This window comes from Haliotis rubra, unplaced genomic scaffold (assembly GCF_003918875.1).
Source record: "Haliotis rubra isolate DU_JTF1 unplaced genomic scaffold, ASM391887v1 Scf340, whole genome shotgun sequence".
Taxonomy (NCBI): Eukaryota; Metazoa; Mollusca; class Gastropoda; order Lepetellida; family Haliotidae; genus Haliotis; species Haliotis rubra.
Window position 1 is genome coordinate 501,791 of NW_025767014.1, and position 18,930 is coordinate 520,720.

At 38.6% G+C, this 18,930-nt stretch overlaps 1 protein-coding gene across 1 annotated transcript; it reads right to left on the reverse strand.

The window, feature by feature from the left end:
* Positions 1 to 1,516: 1,516 nt before the first annotated feature.
* LOC124284629 lies at positions 1,517 to 15,498 on the reverse strand. Its single transcript, XM_046720734.1, is given in 5 exon segments — positions 1,517 to 3,821; positions 5,673 to 5,691; positions 5,693 to 5,817; positions 7,193 to 7,360; positions 13,841 to 15,498. Coding segments are annotated over 5 exon segments (2,289 nt in total). The 5' UTR covers positions 15,135 to 15,498; the 3' UTR covers positions 1,517 to 3,138.
* Positions 15,499 to 18,930: the final 3,432 nt, after the last annotated feature.

Genomic DNA, 18,930 nt, shown 5'->3' on the forward strand with positions numbered 1-18,930 from the left:
AATAATCTAACAGACCAGTGACTGACATAATGAGCATCCACCAATACAGCTGGGACAGCGAGTCTGATCACCCGATCCCGTTAGTCGCGTCTTACGACAAGCATGTGTTGCTGAAGACCAATTAGAAACCCGGATCTTCTCGGGATATTCCAGCAACATCACGGCGGGGGACACCAGAAATGGGCTTCACACATTGTACCCATGTGGGGAATCAAAACCGGTCTTCGGCGTGACGAGCGAAATTGTGATAATGGATGACACTACATTAATGACAATAATTGTGTGCCTTTAGTTTTATTGTTTGATAATTAATATATGTACACAGTAAAAATGATACAAACACATACCTTACAAACATAAGTCATAACATGCTATGTGTGAGGTACAAACATCTACAGTCTAACATGAGTATTGGCTAAATACATATACACTTGATAGCTAAGTTGTATACTAGGTGTATTAAAGTTGGTAAATCTACAAACTGTATTAATTGGAATACGTGGAGCCATACCAAAGTATATATCACAAAAACCATGTTGACAGTGCAATTTCATTCTAATACAGGGAAAATATATTTCTTAGAAATACAAATTACATATTCTTAGCTGTTCGCTGTATGAAAATAGGTACATCATTCTGAACTTGTCTTTGACAAGTCATACATTCAATATGTTTGCCCTAATGCTATATGACACGTGTTAATTCAATAAAGTTTGCTCTCACAGGAGGGGGGGGGGAGGATGAGGACCCTTATTGGGCAACAGGAAATGTTAAAATTATGAAGTATATGATATTGTGTGTGTACAAAGGACTGACATCTGATCATTCTTTCTTCATACACTGCAAGTTTATATTTTTTTAATTTTTTTTTCAGATGATCAATTCCATAAATATGGCTGTGAAATGTGAGTGAAAATACACAATTTTCTGACTTAACATGAAAGCACGATCAAATCCGTAATAAGAGAGGAAGTTGTTTACAACATGTCGGCACTAAATTATCTTCATCGCCCATGAAAATATACTTGAGTCATTATAAATTTTCGAAAACGCTTCCTGATTAAAAAAACAGTCAAATTCTCCTTTTCGGTTCATTGTTTTATCTGTATCTTTATATTTCGTACCAATTTCTGAGGGTTTAGAAAATGTTTTATATTGCGTAGTTCCTGTGTGCCAAAGTGGCCCTCATCCTACCTATTCCTTACATTTGAATCCATATTCTTTACCTTCAGTTCACCGGATCCGTACATTCTGTACATTACATGGTAATAAAATTATGCTCGGCTGATGAGACATGTGAGTCTAATATATGTGAAGTATGTACAGGTGTATTAGAGTCTAGGTGAGTGAGTGAGTTTAGTTTAACGCCGCACTCAGCAATATTCCAGCTATATGGCGGCGGTCTGTAAATAATCGAGTCTGGACCAGACAATCCAGGGATCAACAGCATGAACATCAATCTACGCAATTGGGAACCGATGACATGTGTCAACCCAGTCAGCGAGCCTGACCACCCGATCCCGTCAGTCGCCTCTTACGACAAGCATGGGTTGCTGAAGATCAATTCTAACCCGGATCTTCACGGGTATTAGAGTCTAAGTGTGTATGCTACACTGAACAATATGTATGGCCATTCGAAACGGTGCTTAGATATCATAACAACATTTCGTAAATGTGTCTACATTTCAGTTTAATTTCGGTATAATAATACTAAGTGGCTTGTATAGCGCTTAGTTTCCATCACAGATGCTCAACGGTGCTGCATACATTGTTAAAACACAGTAAGGGAAAAAAAGAGAGTTCTATTCAAAAGCCATCTTGAAGAAGTAGGTTTTCAACAAGTTCTTGAAAGATGACTGGAAGATTGTTCCATAGAGCTGGTGCTGCTACAGAAAAGGTTCTATTACCCAATGAGGTTTCAGTGCTTTGCAGTGTTTAATTTCTTGTTTAAATCTCTTTGCCTTGCTTGTAGCCGCAAATAGCTTCAACACTGAAGATGCAGCTTAAAAGCAATATTTGCGCTCTAGCTTTTGTTATTGCTTCTCGTGTGCTTGTTTTGTTTGGGGTTTGGGGGTTGTTTTAGTTTTCGTCTTTAGTGTTAATAAAATCTTGACAGGAACGTGCTTCGTTGATAGGACACGCAATATAAAACAGTAACCTTGGTTGTCGCTCAGACGATTGATTGTGTTATCGATACATAGCCAGACAGTGGCAGGTGTTACTATACAGATCTTAGGCTTCTTATCCATGGAAAAATTTGAAAGAAACCAAAAAGTTTTGAACTAAATTGTTCACCACGTGACATTGATCATTCATCCTGTCAAATGCTGTTCCTTCACTTTCGACTTTTTTTCCACAAACGTCTTCAAGGTGTAATTCAGAATTTAAAATCAGTATTGACGATTGTAATTGTGTAATTCAGAATTTAAAATCAGTAATGACGATTGTTATTGTGTAATTCAGAATTTAAAATCAGTAATGACGATTGTTATTGTGTCATTCAGAATTTAAAATCAGTAATGACAATTGCTATTGTTGGGTTTCGATTTATGTAAAAATAATGTCTCATACATAGTAAATATCTGTGTTTGTGAAACCGAAATAATATGAATTTATATAGAGAACGTGAGTCTCGACAATACCCAGAAACAAAATCCGCATGGTGTAACGGGGAACATAGCTATGAAAACCATATGAATAGATCGCTGACAATCTGTGAAGACACCAGGTGTTCACGAAAAAGGGTAAACATGTTTTGCCCTACATTGCCCTACATGTTTTGCACCCGCCATTCACAAAATTTGCCTAAACCTGGAAGTATGTTTTGCCAACGCCGCACAGCAGTACTAATGAAATTCGACGCTAGCATGTAAACAAACCTAAATAAACCTAAATAAACCTATATAACTGGATGTGGCTTGTTTAGTTTTACCTCTTATTTCGAATGGCCATAGCATGCCAGGTAATCATGGGTTGTTGTTTTGTTTAACGCCGTACACAGGAAATCATGCAGGACTAGAAACATTGTCCCTGATATACAAAAACAATTGCACCAATATAACTTTCGCGTCATAATTTTCACATTTTGTCCTTGAGTGGAAGAATGCCCTGAGTACAACTGTGTGTGGTGAACCAGCGCTAGGAGGCCGCCTTTCTTCCAATGTTCAAGTCCAGTTTGAATTTACGGAATATTTTCAGTTTATGTCCAGGAAGTTTCCGTATTTCAATCACATGATCGTCACTTGAAGGTTTGTTGATGCCATTTGCGGTGAAACTATCCTTCATAATGTCATTTGAAAGATTAATCACAGTGTCATTGCCGTGATGCTTGTTATTGATATCATTCCTGGCGATGATATCAACATTGAACTCATCACTACTAGTGTTGCTTGAATGAATCTTCTCGGGAAAAACATCATCAGAAAGAGTGTCTGGAAAATGGCTTCCGGTCACAGAGGTCAGAGGGAGGTCACTAGAACTACTTCCGCCGGAAGTCTCGCTTTGACCCGAATCTTGCTTTTTCTTGGGTAATGCACACACCATTAGTTTCCAAAAGCGGTCAAGCTTCTTGGAATCTTCTTCCCCGGGCCAATCAATGTATGTTACAGTGTTGAGAATCTGCTTTAGATTCTTATCCATATTCTTCATCTGAGACATGTCCCCAAACACGATCGGAATGATCTTGTGCTTCATCTTCAGCATCTCATGTTGAGCTTTCTGATACTCCAGCATGCACCACTCACTCTCCACATACGCCGGCGAGAGGATGATAATGGTTCTTCTGCTGCTTTCAACAGCCTTCATTATGTTGTTGGCAATAGCTGAAAGATTATGACAAAGATGGCTAAATATCGGAAGAGTTGAACATGTAATTCAAACAACATGAACGGTCCATTATTATTAATTTGTTTTATTACTTTATTTTGCCAGTTGGCCATCAGGGCCTGCTGCTGCCTGCAGGCCCTGAATGTAATCTGCAGGCCCATTTGGTGAAAATCAAGCCAATAAAAACAAAATAGACTATATTATATAAACTTTCACATTGTTTCAATTAGCGAAGCCTATGGCGCTGGGAGAAGTTTTTATTGGTTAAAGACTGGTGTTGACATTCCTACGCTCAAAGCGCTGAAATACCAGGAAGTGAAGCTGTAAGCATCGTAACATGATGGATCATGAAAGATTCCCGAACGTTAATAATGAAAAACAATATGGGAAAGATTCCAGTTGAAAAAACAAACTTTGACAGATAATTTACTGAAGGCCACAAGGGCCTGCAAATATTTGAAATTGCCGGCCCGATACAATAACAACCGGCGCTGGGCCTCGTTATTTCGAACGCTGTTTGTGGCATCATTTCATAAATAGAATCGGGGCCTTTCATTACTAACAGAAATGTAGTTATCTCTGTATAAATGTCAAATAAACAAAAGTAACTACACCTCAGCTGATTTTGACCTGTTTCATTTTTAATCGAAAAGTTCTTATTTATAGCAATAATATATCTACAAATGAACTATAATGGCGCTTAATCAGCACTCAAACAATACTAGAGTCGTTTTATTTTATTTTTATAATTTTATCTAAATCTTTTTAAAAATGGAAAAATATTTTCTAAATGGAAGCTGATGTGAAGAGTGTCACCAATAAAAAGCAGTATAATGTGCACTGGCGTGACACTACACGTAGCTGCATGATTCATAGCTGGTACCTGGTGTTTGCCTCCTCAGTGTCATAAGGTAAATTTCATTAACATGCCCACGTCGTGTTTCTGGGTTTATTAAATTCCATTTGGGGGTCTTCAAGTAAGATGTTATGAACTTGGACTTTCAAATTCGTATATGCAACATGCCTCATTACTACGTCTTCATTGTATTAAAAAGTTTCTTCCAGTTTGATATGTAGCTTGCTGGGAATGAAGTACGGGGTTAATGGTTTATATTAAGACAAGAAGGCGTGCCCTTACTGCATTGTCACTTATGTCACACATAAGAAATGAGAGTACAATGCTTAATGCTGTATTTTATGTTATGTATGCCTTTGTTTCAAAATCAGCGGAAGTATAAACAACTATTGAAAGGACAAAGATTTCATTACGTTATTTGCCATTTGAAACTGTGAACATCTTATACCTGTCAAGGGTCAGGTTGATAATTAGCATAAGACATGATTCTGGACAATATATCTTAATGTGCTGCAGGTAGAGTTGAGATAGCAGATTTAAGGCATAATGCATGTATCTATATAGCAGTAGCAGTGTACAGTGTACATAGTGTGACTTGCAAGCTGAGCAGCTAATCTAATTCATATTGAACTTCACCCATAAACACTGTTGTCATCAATACCTTGTTAAAAATGTATAAAGTAATTCTGGAGATAGAGGCACCACAGTTTGCAATAACAACTTATCAATATCTAAACCTATGTATAACTTCCAACGACAGCCATCCACAAATTACCCTGTGGTTGTCTAATAAAAAGTCATTTGATAAAGGGGCAAAAGTACCAATGACAGGACGTTTACGAAGAATAAGGAAATTCCTATCCACACAAATATGTGGATCAAAGATTTCAAAAGAGGCGTGGTATTTTTTCATTTTCGAGTGTAAAGATTCTTTCGTAATAAGCCTTTTGATCATCCAATTATATAATTAGGTATTTTAAAGAGCACTCACTTTCTCCAGGAAGAAAATCCCCGGAAGTGCATACACAGCTTGAAGTCCAGCTCCTTCTCCAGTTTGGGGTAAAGCTTGTGGACCACGAAGTCCTCATCCTCCTTTGTGGACTTGTACGACACAAATGCATCGAACTCCTTCCCATCTGTGAATGAAATAGAGACTCACTGTTGAGGAATACGAACAAAGCCACAAGGCATAATTAACATTAATTAACATTGTGTTTGTTTGTTTGTTGTTTAAAGCCGCACCCTGCAATATTCCAGGTATATGGCGGTTGTCTATAAATAATCGATTCTAGACTAGAAGATCTAGTTATCGACATCATGAGCATCGATCTACGCATTTGGGATACGATGACATGTGTCAACCACGTCAGCGAGCCTGACCACCCGGTCCAGTTAGTCGCTTCTTACGACAAGCATGGATTACTGACGATCGGTTCTAACCCGGATTAATATGGTGACAAGACGCTGGTGGACTAACAGTTCTAAGGCAGGGCCTGGTAACTGAATCTATGTATATCTAAACAATATCTGAATAATTTCAAATGTTGAAGGGATGTGAAACAGACTTAACACAGTATTTGAGGCATGTCAAGACATAACAGCCTTACACTATTTGGGGGAATTTTACGGTAATTTCTACATCTATACCTGTCAAATATCTTACAAAGCCAAGGAATGGTTTACAGACATTGTTCCAGACTTTCTGATAGGTAAGACTGTTTGTGTGAAACGATGCATATCTCGCAATGTCAAGTCTCCTGGCGATGTAATATCATTGTTTTATATTTCTGAAGCATTCGCGGTTCAAACAGGACTGCGACACAAGATGATGGATTACAGTCGCTTCCAGCAGGAAGTCCTGTAGTCATTAATTACACTAAATGGCATCAGATTTTTATCCATGAAGCATGTTAAGGACTGAATGAAAGACAAAAAACGGCAAGAGACATGGATTTGGCAAATAGGTAGTCCATATATCAACGAAGCGACATAAATCACAAAACACGGGTTACCAGTGTTTCCTTTTATGCAAAAACAATCCTGTCACTAGGTTTATGAAACATTTGCAGCGCTAAAGTGGTCGCCTTGTTCAGATATTCTAATTTATTCGTTCGTTCGTTTATTTATTTATTTTGTGAGCCTTGGTCAAATGTTTGATATTATTAGTTTTGTCCCCAAATCGTCAGATTACAATGGCACGCAGTCTGCAAAGTCCTCGAGTATCGATAGCAATGCCACTATAGCACTAAAATAACAAGTTTGTTGCCTAATGCCACTCAGCACAGCGCAGTATGAGCAGCGCAAGGAATGATAGTTCAATGACTACCTTGATCCTTTGTGAGTGAGTGAGCATGGTTTTACAACATTCCAGCAATATCACGCCGGGGGGCACCAGAAATGGGCTTCACACACTGTACCCATGTGGAGAATAGAACCCAGGTCTCTGGCGCGACGCTTTAACGCTTTTACCACTAAGCTACACCCACCACCCCTTCAGCACTTGTAGCTCACCATCGTCCTCATACTGCTGGAAGTAGTGGACGAGTTTCCTCATGGGCAGCCAGCGTCTCCGCCATGTCCAGTAGGGCAGGATGACCAGCAGCAGAAACAGCAGGACAAACAGACCAATGCACACCCCGATCACTGTCCAAGGCTCGGACTTGACAGCTTGTCTGTACTCTGGAGAATAAAAACAACATTTATAAAATCTTGACAAGAAATACATATAAACTGAAGGATGCCACTGCATAACCGAGATGTTACAGAATACCAAATTATTTTGTGTAACTGTAGTTTGACCGTCATTTCATTACAGATTAGTGAGTGAGTGAGTTTAGTTTTACGCCGCTTTTAGCAATATTCCAGCAAATCAGTTGGAATGTGTTGGAAAATCAGAGGTATATAACGAAATTATAAAAGCGTAGCGTGATTTTTTTAAATCAAAACGTTAGAGCTATTATCATTTCGTTATATACCTCTGATTTTCCAACACAGTGTGTTTATCTCCATTCTACCATAACCGCGTTATGAAGATTTAAAAAAAATACATACCGGGTTGAAAAATCAGAGGAATATAACGTGATTAAATACCTCTGAATGACCTTAATTAACCAATCACAATCCAGTAATAACTGAACTCATGGTAGAATCCAATTTGGATCAATTCACAGATTACTTTTTTAAGCTGGAACAGAAAAAACGCCGACACCAGATAAGCGAGTTCGTTCAGTGATGGAATCGGTTGTCACGTAGTATTGCAAAGTGAACCTGTATTCTCTGTGTAGCATAGAGGTGCGTCACAACATCGAATGTCCACGTAGGTGCAATTCATTTGATGCATTGACATACACGTACATAAAATCTTCACTGAAAAAATCTTTCATTACAAAAAGGCGAACCTTGTTCAACGCGGCAGTGTGACATTATTAGAGAACAAACACGAATTGAGCTTGTTTTGTTTGTTTCTTTTTGTCTGTTTGTCCACCCCACACTCCAGCTATATGCAAATAATCGAGTTTGACTAGACAATCCAGTGATCAACAGCATGAGCATCGTCAGTGTTTATGTTTCTCAGAAAACCGAAATCTTCAATCAACATATCTGTAATTTAGAACGCAGGTTATTTATTCTGGTTCACAAACTAATATAGGCATTAATGGGTAAAACAAGGACTGGTCGGCTCGGAGTCAGTATAATGTGTCTGATTTGGGTATTCACGTTTAACTGCGGCATGGTTTCTCAGTGAGCTGGTACTATAAAACCAGCTTATGTCTGGGGTAGTACAAGCAGCCACACATACACACGCGTGCACGTCGTCATAAACAAAATTATGAATTGTATGTCAAGGGTAAAGAAACACGTGCGGATCATATGCTATGTACACATGAAATATTTTGCATCATCAATCTCCGCGAGACTCTTTGAGAACATCGTATAGCTAGCTTGATCACCCACTCACAAGACAGACCCACGCACCCACGCACCCACCCACTCATCCAACTCGCAGAGTGACAGAGTGGTTCCCTCCTTCACTCACTCACTTACCATACTCAGTCCTACACTCACTCACTCACGTAATGAATAACGTGTCACGTTTGAGACTAGAGTAAGTCGAATATCTTAAATAGCATCCTACACTTGTGGCTGTTTATGAACAGTTCAGTCTTAAATAACATCCTACAAATGTCACTGTTTATGAACAGTTCAGTCTTAAATAACATCCTACACCTGTCACTCTTTATGAACAGTTCAGTCTTAAATAACATCCTACACCTGTCACTATTTATGACCAGTTCAGACTTAAAATAACACCCTACACCTGTCACTGTTTATGAACAGTTCAGTCTTAAATAACATTCTACAAATGTCACTGTTTATGAACAGTTCAGTCTTAAATAACACCCTACACCTGTCACTGTTTATGAACAGTTCAGTCTTAAATAACATCCTACAAATGTCACTGTTTATGAACAGTTCAGTCTTAAATAACATTCTACAAATGTCACTGTTTATGAACAGTTCAGTCTTAAATAACATCCTACACCTGTCACTGTTTATGAACAGTTCAGTCTTAAATAACATCCTACACCTGTCACTGTTTATGAACAGTTCAGTCTTAAATAACATCCTACACGTGTGACTGTTTATGAACAGTTCAGCCTTAAACACCATCCGACACCTGTCACTGTTTATGAACAGTTCAGTCTTAAATAACATCCTACATCTGTGGTTGTTTATGTATACATTAATAAATTTTTATTTAGAACAATTCAGTCCTAAATATATCCTATACCTCTGGCTGTTTATGTATTCATTTTATTTAGAGCAGTTCTGTCTTAAATAACACCCTACCAATGTGGCTGTTTATGTATACATTTTACTTAGAACAGTTCAGTCTTAAATAACACCCTACCAATGTGGCTGTTTATGTATACATTTTATTTAGAACAGTTATGTATGTCTTAAATAACACCCTACCAATGTGGCTGTTTATGTATACATTTTATTTAGAACAGTTCAGTCTTAAATAACACCCTACCAATGTGGCTGTTTATGTATACATTTTATTTAGAACAGTTCAGTCTTAAATAACACCCTACCAATGTGGCTGTTTATGTATACATTTTATTTAGAACAGTTCAGTCTTAAATAACACCCTACCAATGTGGCTGTTTATGTATACATTTTATTTAGAACAGTTCAGTCTTAAATAACACCCTTAGTTTTATAACACCCTACCAATGTGGCTGTTTATGTATACATTTTATTTAGAACAGTTCAGTCTTAAATAACACCCTACCAATGTGGCTGTTTATGTATACATTTTATTTAGAATAGTTCAGTCTTAAATAACACCCTACCAATGTGGCTGTTTATGTATACATTTTATTTAGAAGAGTTCAGTCTTAAATAACATCCTACAAATGTCACTGTTTATGAACAGTTCAGTCTTAAATAACATCCTACACGTGTGACTGTTTATGAACAGTTCAGCCTTAAACACCATCCGACACCTGTCACTGTTTATGAACAGTTCAGTCTTAAATAACATCCTACATCTGTGGTTGTTTATGTATACATTAATAAATTTTTATTTAGAACTAAATATATCCTATACCTCCTATTCATTTTAAGATAGTTCTGTCTTAAATACCCTCTGGCTGTTTATGTATTCATTTTATTTAGAGCAGTTCTGTCTTAAATAACACCCTACCAATGTGGCTGTTTATGTATACATTTTATTTAGAACAGTTCAGTCTTAAATAACACCCTACCAATGTGGCTGTTTATGTATACATTTTATTTAGAACAGTTCAGTCTTAAATAACACCCTACCAATGTGGCTGTTTATGTATACATTTTATTTAGAACAGTTCAGTCTTAAATAACACCCTACCAATGTGGCTGTTTATGTATACATTTTATTTAGAATAGTTCAGTCTTAAATAACACCCTACCAATGTGGCTGTTTATGTATACATTTTATTTAGAACAGTTCAGTCTTAAATAACACCCTACCAATGTGGCTGTTTATGTATACATTTTATTTAGAACAGTTCAGTCTTAAATAACACCCTACCAATGTGGCTGTTTATGTATACATTTTATTTAGAACAGTTCAGTCTTAAATAACACCCTACCAATGTGGCTGTTTATGTATACATTTTATTTAGAATAGTTCAGTCTTAAATAACACCCTACCAATGTGGCTGTTTATGTATACCTTTTATTTAGAACAGTTCAGTCTTAAATAACACCCTACCAATGTGGCTGTTTATGTATACATTTTATTTAGAATAGTTCAGTCTTAAATAACACCCTACTCCTGGGGTTGTAGTGGACACAGAAGTCATGAAATGTAAATGACATACCATGCCAAGAAAAAGTTACAAATTGTTAATTACTGGGCACGCAGTGTATATAAACACCAAGCATAATATAGAAACACTAATTATGAAAAGCGAGAAGTCGTGAGACTTATTTAAAAGCATCTTCAAACATAGCCCCTTTATTGTTCTTGCGGGCAATGAACTTATGAACTGAGTGCGCTGTCTTTTTGAGGCTACTTAAGAATAGATGTCTTTTTACATATCAAGATTAAATGATAAATTAACTTAAAATTTGGCTGGGAAACCAATAAGAATAGCACAAGTGTCGACTCTAATTTCTTCATGAAGATAAGAGTTCAGGTATGATTCCACATTCAACCAGAATTCTTTGACAAGCTCACAATCTAGAAAAACATGAGATATGCTTTCCTTGTCGGTTTTACAGGGGGAGCAAATATCCTGTGGTTGTTTATGTACACACAACAACGGTTCCTATGATGTATATTAATTGTCCGTGTTTTCAGGATGTCGTAGTGCTTTCAACGGTATAATAACAAAGGCTTTTGTTTTCAAAATTGTTAGTAATTTATTACTAAATCCAAGTCGACTTTTGAACTGCGTCTTAACTTATGGGAATATACGAACAATATAACAAAATATAAATCTCCATGTTTACTGTTACAAAACACTAAATGTCCCATCACTCTTCACTTTTAATGCCCATGTGTCGTAATTAAGATTCACGAAACAGCCTACCACGTCGTCTGGTATAACCTAAAGCCATCTCAAACTTATCCCTGTCTGACGGTCGAAAAAACATGTTTATCTGATTATCATATTCAACGTAATGACATATCTTAGGATGAACTTATTGCCATAAGTGTTTATCTGATTATCATATTCAGCGTAATAACATGATATCTTAGGATGAACGTATTGTCAGAAATGTTTATCTGATTATCATATTCAGCGTAATAACATGATATCTTAGGATGAACGTATTGTAAGAAACGTTTATCTGATTATCATATTCAACGTAATAACATGATATCCTAGGATGAACGTATTGTCAGAAATGTTTATCTGATTATCATATTCAGCGTAATAACATGATATCTTATATATATTGTCAGAAACGTTTATCTGATTATCATATTCAACGTAATAACATGATATCTTAGGATGAACGTATTGTCAGAAATGTTTATCTGATTATCATATTCAACGTAATAACATGATATCTTAGGATGAACTTATTGCCATAAATGTTTATCTGATTATCATATTCAGCGTAATAACATGATATCTTAGGATTAACGTATTGCCATAAATGTTTATCTGATTATCATATTCAACGTAATAACATATCTTAGGATGAACTTTTTGTCAGAATTGCTTTGCGTAGCAAGATCTCGTAAGATACTACTCTAGCCTAAAATATAATATAATATATCTACTTTACGATGTATATATATATATGACTGAAAGTAAATATTTCAAACCATAATGGGTTCATATGTAAAACCCATTATGGTTTGAAATATTTACTTATTTATATATATATTTATTACTGAAAGTAAATATTTCAAACCATAATGGGAAAAAAATGTTGGATCCCAGTTACGTCAGTATCTCCCAGGAGATGCGCCAGGAGCGACAGTTGGTCTAAAATACTCCTTGGACTCGGAGTAATTAATTATGCCACAAACATGTCCTGTCAAGACAACCCGTGCGTTGTTGGTATACCCTTTGTAAGTTAACAGCTGGTGATGCTTGAAGTTTCTGTGTGGGATACACATCAATATATTAGCATATGTAAACCATATGTAAACTACACATAGGGGGAGACAGGGACCTTTCTGTGACACAGTGAGAGTGTCTCTTTCATGTCCTTTTAACCTTCCCCAACTTGCTACCGCTGCTATTCAGGTCATCTCACAGCTGATGTTATAGATTGCAGCTTAACGTCTTGTGCTTGTATATATGATATAAACATAACTCTATACCTGATACTGGGGGTACGTAAGTCCCAAAACATTCAAATCAAATTAAGCTTACCAAATATTTAAATCTAGTATCTTTGTGTTTTTAAATGATGGCTAAAATTAACTACAATCACCAACGGCTGAAGGGATGACGTAAATCCAGGTAGGCTCCATGCAGGTAGCAAAAGTAGAGTAAGTCCCCATGGTCCCTAGCATGGTGATCTACTTTCAGCTGTTGGTGATCTATGGCCCGTTTTTTATATTGTATTGTCATTAATATAAAATTTTAGCGATTGATGCTAGTTTTAATTCTTGATTCGGTGATATTCTAGTCGGTTTTACTGTCCTTCGTCGACAGTTTCTTTTTACAAATGTAACAATATTTATCATGCATATACATGCATATGTATAACTAGTTTAGTCACGATATGGCTGAAATACTGCCGATGTCACTATAAACACACTCACTCACTATACCTGATACAAGTGCCCTGTCTGTCACAGGGGAGTAATCGACTCGATTCCCCATGGTTGTTGCAATAATCATTTACAGAATTTTAATTCCATTAATAACTTGAAATCAAAGTATTCATTTAAACATGTTTAACAGTTAGTTTCACTAAATTAAGTGTACATCGAAATTAGTCATGACAATGTACAGCATATTGATAAATGTTGTACCAAGAATACACACTTACAGTATGTCACTCAGTACCATGAATCTTACCCTGTCAGTTCATAAAGGAACACATCATATTATATCAAACAAGTCCCATAAGACTGATGAGTTTTATATTTATGGTGACATGACGATGTTTATAATGTACGATGTTGCAGTGCCTTACCTTTCACAGATGGAGCAGGTGTTGTCTTCAGTTCCTCGCACTGCCCGCCAGTATAATTCCAGTTACACACACAATGCATGGTTTCATTGAAGAAGGCACAGTCTCCTTTCTCTCCACAATCAAGATCACAGAGATGCTCACAAAATATCCCTGTGTAGTTTGCAAAACATTCACATTTAACTTCATTTGCGTCTTCCACACACTCCCCGTGATCCCCACAGGAGAAGGCATGGCATTTGTGGTCTTCTCCATCCTCGCATTCGAACATTGGCACCCTGTTCCAGTCAAAGAGGCAGGTGCCCTTACAGTCTTCACAGGGGGAGGCAGAATCCATTGTTGGGGGAATAAAGTCCGAGTAAAAGTCTTCAGTGGTCATCTCATGACCTGTTTCGTCAATACTATTAGAGCCATTTGTTTGGGATCGATTGGATGTGATGATTGGATCTATTGGATGCAACTGTCCTATTCTATTGTCTATATCGCCATGAGTAAGTGATGGAGATGTTGTTGTCTCCAACGTTGTGGGGAGTTCCAGGATGTTCAGATGTTCTGTGGATGCAGTCTGCAGTTTGGAGGTTGGTGTGATGAGTTCCTTGTCAATGATCATATCATCTGATGCAACTGAATGAGGTGGAGTGCTTGGAGTTGAAGAAACAGTAACTGGAGATGCATCAAGACTTGGGGTTGAAGTCAAATTATAAGCTTCATGGGATAGGCTTGGAGAGTCGGAGGCAAATCCCATGACAGGCGACGGGTATGGAGAACCGGGTACTGAATCCACTGATGAAGATGGGAAGATGTCAACGGTTTCAGAATGTCCAACTGGTATGGAGGTAGATGTGGAGATGGGACTGGGATCGGTAGCAGAGGATGCATTTATTGTAGGCTGGGTTGATGATGTGAGTTCATCACGTATCTTTTTCAGCATGTGCTCACACATGTACGACGGCAGTCCAGACACACACATGCACAGCTTAGCACAGGTGGTGTATCCAAGAGTGCAGTCACCATCAGCATCGCATATCCCGGGTAGTGCTTGACAACACGTTCCATCAGATGCTGTAGAAGGCGACAAATGAGGCGACTGTCCTATGTGGTCTACTGGAATTATCTCACTTCCAGAGGGCAAACCAAGAGGAATATCCCCAACTGAAGATGAAGTTCCAAACACGCACGAAAAAACCGTGAGCCACAGTAGAAGTTTCAGCAGCAACATGTTTCTGTTCTCAGAGATCGAAAACGTAAATGTCCAGGTACACTTCCGTCCTACATCATGCATTACATATGCATGCATGCATAATCAACCATCGGAGATAGGACCGCGTTGTTCAGGCTACCACCGGCATGTCTAAAGTAAACCCGCGCAATACGTTCCGTCAGAACGGAAGCCATTGGATGAAGTGTGTGTCACAATACTTACATCACAACATATCAGCCTTCAGAACTCAGCTGTTCGCCTATACGATTCATACAACGTTTGAGGTTAACATCATATAGTCCCATACACAAAACATCTCCAGTAGGGGTGGATGGACTACACAACACGCACGACCTGATGAGGTTAGTGTGTGTCTCCGAGTCAGCAAACCTGAATGTAGTTCACAAGGTGGCCCTATCCCGTTTTCAAGATGGCGGCTCCCAATCTGTCATGGTGTCATTCTGCCTTCACGGTAGATGCCTGTGTCTCAAAGCGCTCATAAACATTCTCTACCGTCGACTGTGACAGGCAGGGTTCTTGCCATACAACATACACAGTGTCCGTATACTCATCTTTAAAACTTGTGAGACGCAACCGATTTGCGCCGTTTTGCTGATTTACAAACCTTAATCAGCCCTTATGCCTCAATTTACTAAAATATATCATAATTTAATACATGTATTGTTTTTAAATTGCTACAATCTGATGTTTTTTTGTACATCCTTCAATGTGTTTATTTTAAAAGATAGTATTTGCGAAATAACAATATTGGCTTGTAATAGTTGTACATGTAAACATGACTGTACTAACACATATTTTGTGCTATAAATTGCTGTAATGAGTGAGTTAGTGAGTTTGGTTTAACTCTGATTTCAACCCCATTCCAGTTCTATCAGGGCGGGTTGATTTTGGGGGGAAGCCAAAAGTGATGCAAGTTCTCTAATGTATACTACTCTGGTGAAATCCACGAGCATGAATCTGTTGCTGACAACATTACTCTTGAAATATGATTCGAACCCACAATCAAGGGTTTGAAGCATGTTCAAGGGACGCAACTCTGCACAGATATTAAACCACAGAGTCACCGTCGTCCCTCGAAAATATTGAATTAGTTTTATACTAGGATTTAACAGTAAACGAATACTCTATATATTTCAATCACAATTACTCTCATGTTGGCGAATGGCAATCAAATATATGAAGTTATCGAAGCATTGTTTTAATATGGAAATAAATGTCATTGCAACTATGTAGAGCTTATGTTTATTACAGACACACGCCAGTGGCCGATCATATACACGTAATTCTCTCTCTCTCTCTCTCTCTCTCTCTCTCTCTCTCTCTCTCTCTCTCTCTCTCTCTCTCTCTCTCTCTCTCTCTCTCTCTCTCTCTCTCTCTCTCTCTCTCTCTCTCTCTCTCTCTCTCTCAAAGGTTCCTATGATGTACATGTTTAATTGGCCGTGTTTTCAACGGTATAATAACAAAGGCTTTTGTTTTCAAAATTGTCAGTAATTTATTACTAAATCCAAGTCGACTTTTGAACTGCGTCTTAACTTATGGGAACCTACGAACAATATAACAAAATATAAATCACCACGTTTTTGCAACTCTCTCTCTCTCTCTCTCTTTCTCTCTCTCTCTCTCTCTCTCTCTCTCTCTCTCTCTCTCTCTCTCTCTCTCTCTCTCTCTCTCTCTCTCTCTCTCTCTCTCTCTCTCTCTCTCTCTCTCTCTCTCTCTCTCTCTCTCTCTCTCTCTCTCTCTCTCTCTCTCTCTCAGATCCATCATTTCCCCATTCCACCCACCTGCCTGTCCCTCACTACTCAATGTAACATTCTACCTCCAGCGACTGGTCTCTTGTAACTACTAAGTACTTCCTTTACGTGACATTCATCATGACAAATTGTCTGATAGTCATAGCCAGATGGCTGTGTCACATCTATAGGTATCAATACCCTCATGTCTCATCAGCACGTATATAAGTCATGCCAGATGGCTGTGTCAGATATCTATAGGTATCAATCATAGCCAGATGGCTGTGTCATAGCCAGATATCTATAGGTAGGTATAATACCTCATCGTGTGTCGTATCATCCAGCACACGTATATAAGGACTCAAGTCAAATCGAAGCCATACACTAGCATAATAGGAACATGCATCAATTTGCCAAGTACGTTTTATTAACATCGCTCCTTTGGATTTTTAAATTTGTTTGACCATGTGTAGGCATCTAGCAATAGCTGATTTTCTTTTGATAACAAATGTAACCGACACTGTCAGAGTCAGGCACCTTATGGCCAACACAGAAAGTCACCGTGTATTCATTTTGTTAACAAATTTTGTCATGACATTCTCAAAAGCTGCTGGGCAAAAGACAGTACACACTTCGTCGCCTGAAAACCAGCGTGTTCTGTATCCACTTTGAGGACTGACTGACTGAGTTTTGGTTTTACGCCGCTTTTAGCAATATTCCAGCAACTTCACGGCGGGGACACCAGAAATGGGCTTCACACATTGTACCCATGTGGGGATTCGAACCCGGGTCTTCGCCGTGACGAGCCAACGCTTTAACCACTAGGCTACCCCACCGCCCCCCACTTTAAGAAGGCTCAGGGTACTGCATTTACTGCATATTCTACCTCTATGCAAAATGTCACAGTGATTTATGGCCCAGAAAGTGGTTTTACATTGTTTTATCTCCATAAAATAACACTGTACAGTGTTAGTTCCAGAGTATTCTCAGTGGTTATTGGACCAATCAGCAAATCCAGTTTGATCACGTGACATGGAGATGTAACAATCTGGATGTTATTATCATCACTATAGACATGCACATGGAACATAGGAACGTTGTCCTTATTTATTGCTTAATTTAATGTAATTCGTAAGCTATGAAATTAAAACAAGTTAAAACAACAAATCTGCTTCAGGAATACCGTCCACTACAACACCGCTCAGCACATTGCCCGACTCCTCGCCCCCCTTGGTATATCAGCCTCATCCTTCGTCGCCGACTCTGCCAAATTCTGCACAAAGATCAGTTTATTCAGACTAATCAGCTACGATGTCGTAGACCTCTTCACGAATGTTCCCAGAGATGAAGCCCTCACCATCACATGCAGAAGACTTGAAGACCTCCACCCCGACCTAGACACCCACCTCAGGATTGACGGTATAATCCTGCATCAGCTCAACCTATTTTACCTGGTCTGACAAGATCTTTCAGCAAACCCATGGGTTCTCCTCTCTCCCCTATCATCACTGAGATATACATGACGGAACTTGAAGATAAGGGCCTGCTGACATCCCCCATCGCTCCAATATGCTGGTACAGGAAAGTAGACGACACCTTTGTAGTCCTCAACCCCAACGAAGACCCTGAACACCTCCTCGACCACCTCAATTCTCAACATCCCCGTGTGCAGTTCACAATGGAAGAAGAATCTGATAACAAACTCCCTTTCCTCGACGTCCTGGTTACAGAAACAAGAAAACAAGCTCTCCACCACTTTCTACAGGAAACCCATTCATACCGACCAATCTCTCCACTTCACCTCTAATCACCCTCTGCAGGTTAGGAAAGGCATCATTTCCACCCTTACCCGAAGAGCCAAGAACATCTGCTCCTCAACAGAAGCCCTAGAAACCGAACTAAACCACCTCCGAGGCTCCGCCATGTCTTCATCGAATATAACCAGTACCCCTAGAAATTAGTTAACAACGTCATCAGATCCACCCTCAACCCAAGAGATAAATCACCCCGTCGGCAATCAGCACCCTTCGTAATACGTATCCCGTATGTCCCAGCAGCCAGCCACTAGATGAGACTACTACTTCAGCAGCAAGCAGGTATAGACGTTCTGCTCCAGAAAGGCAAGTCCATCCAAAACCTCC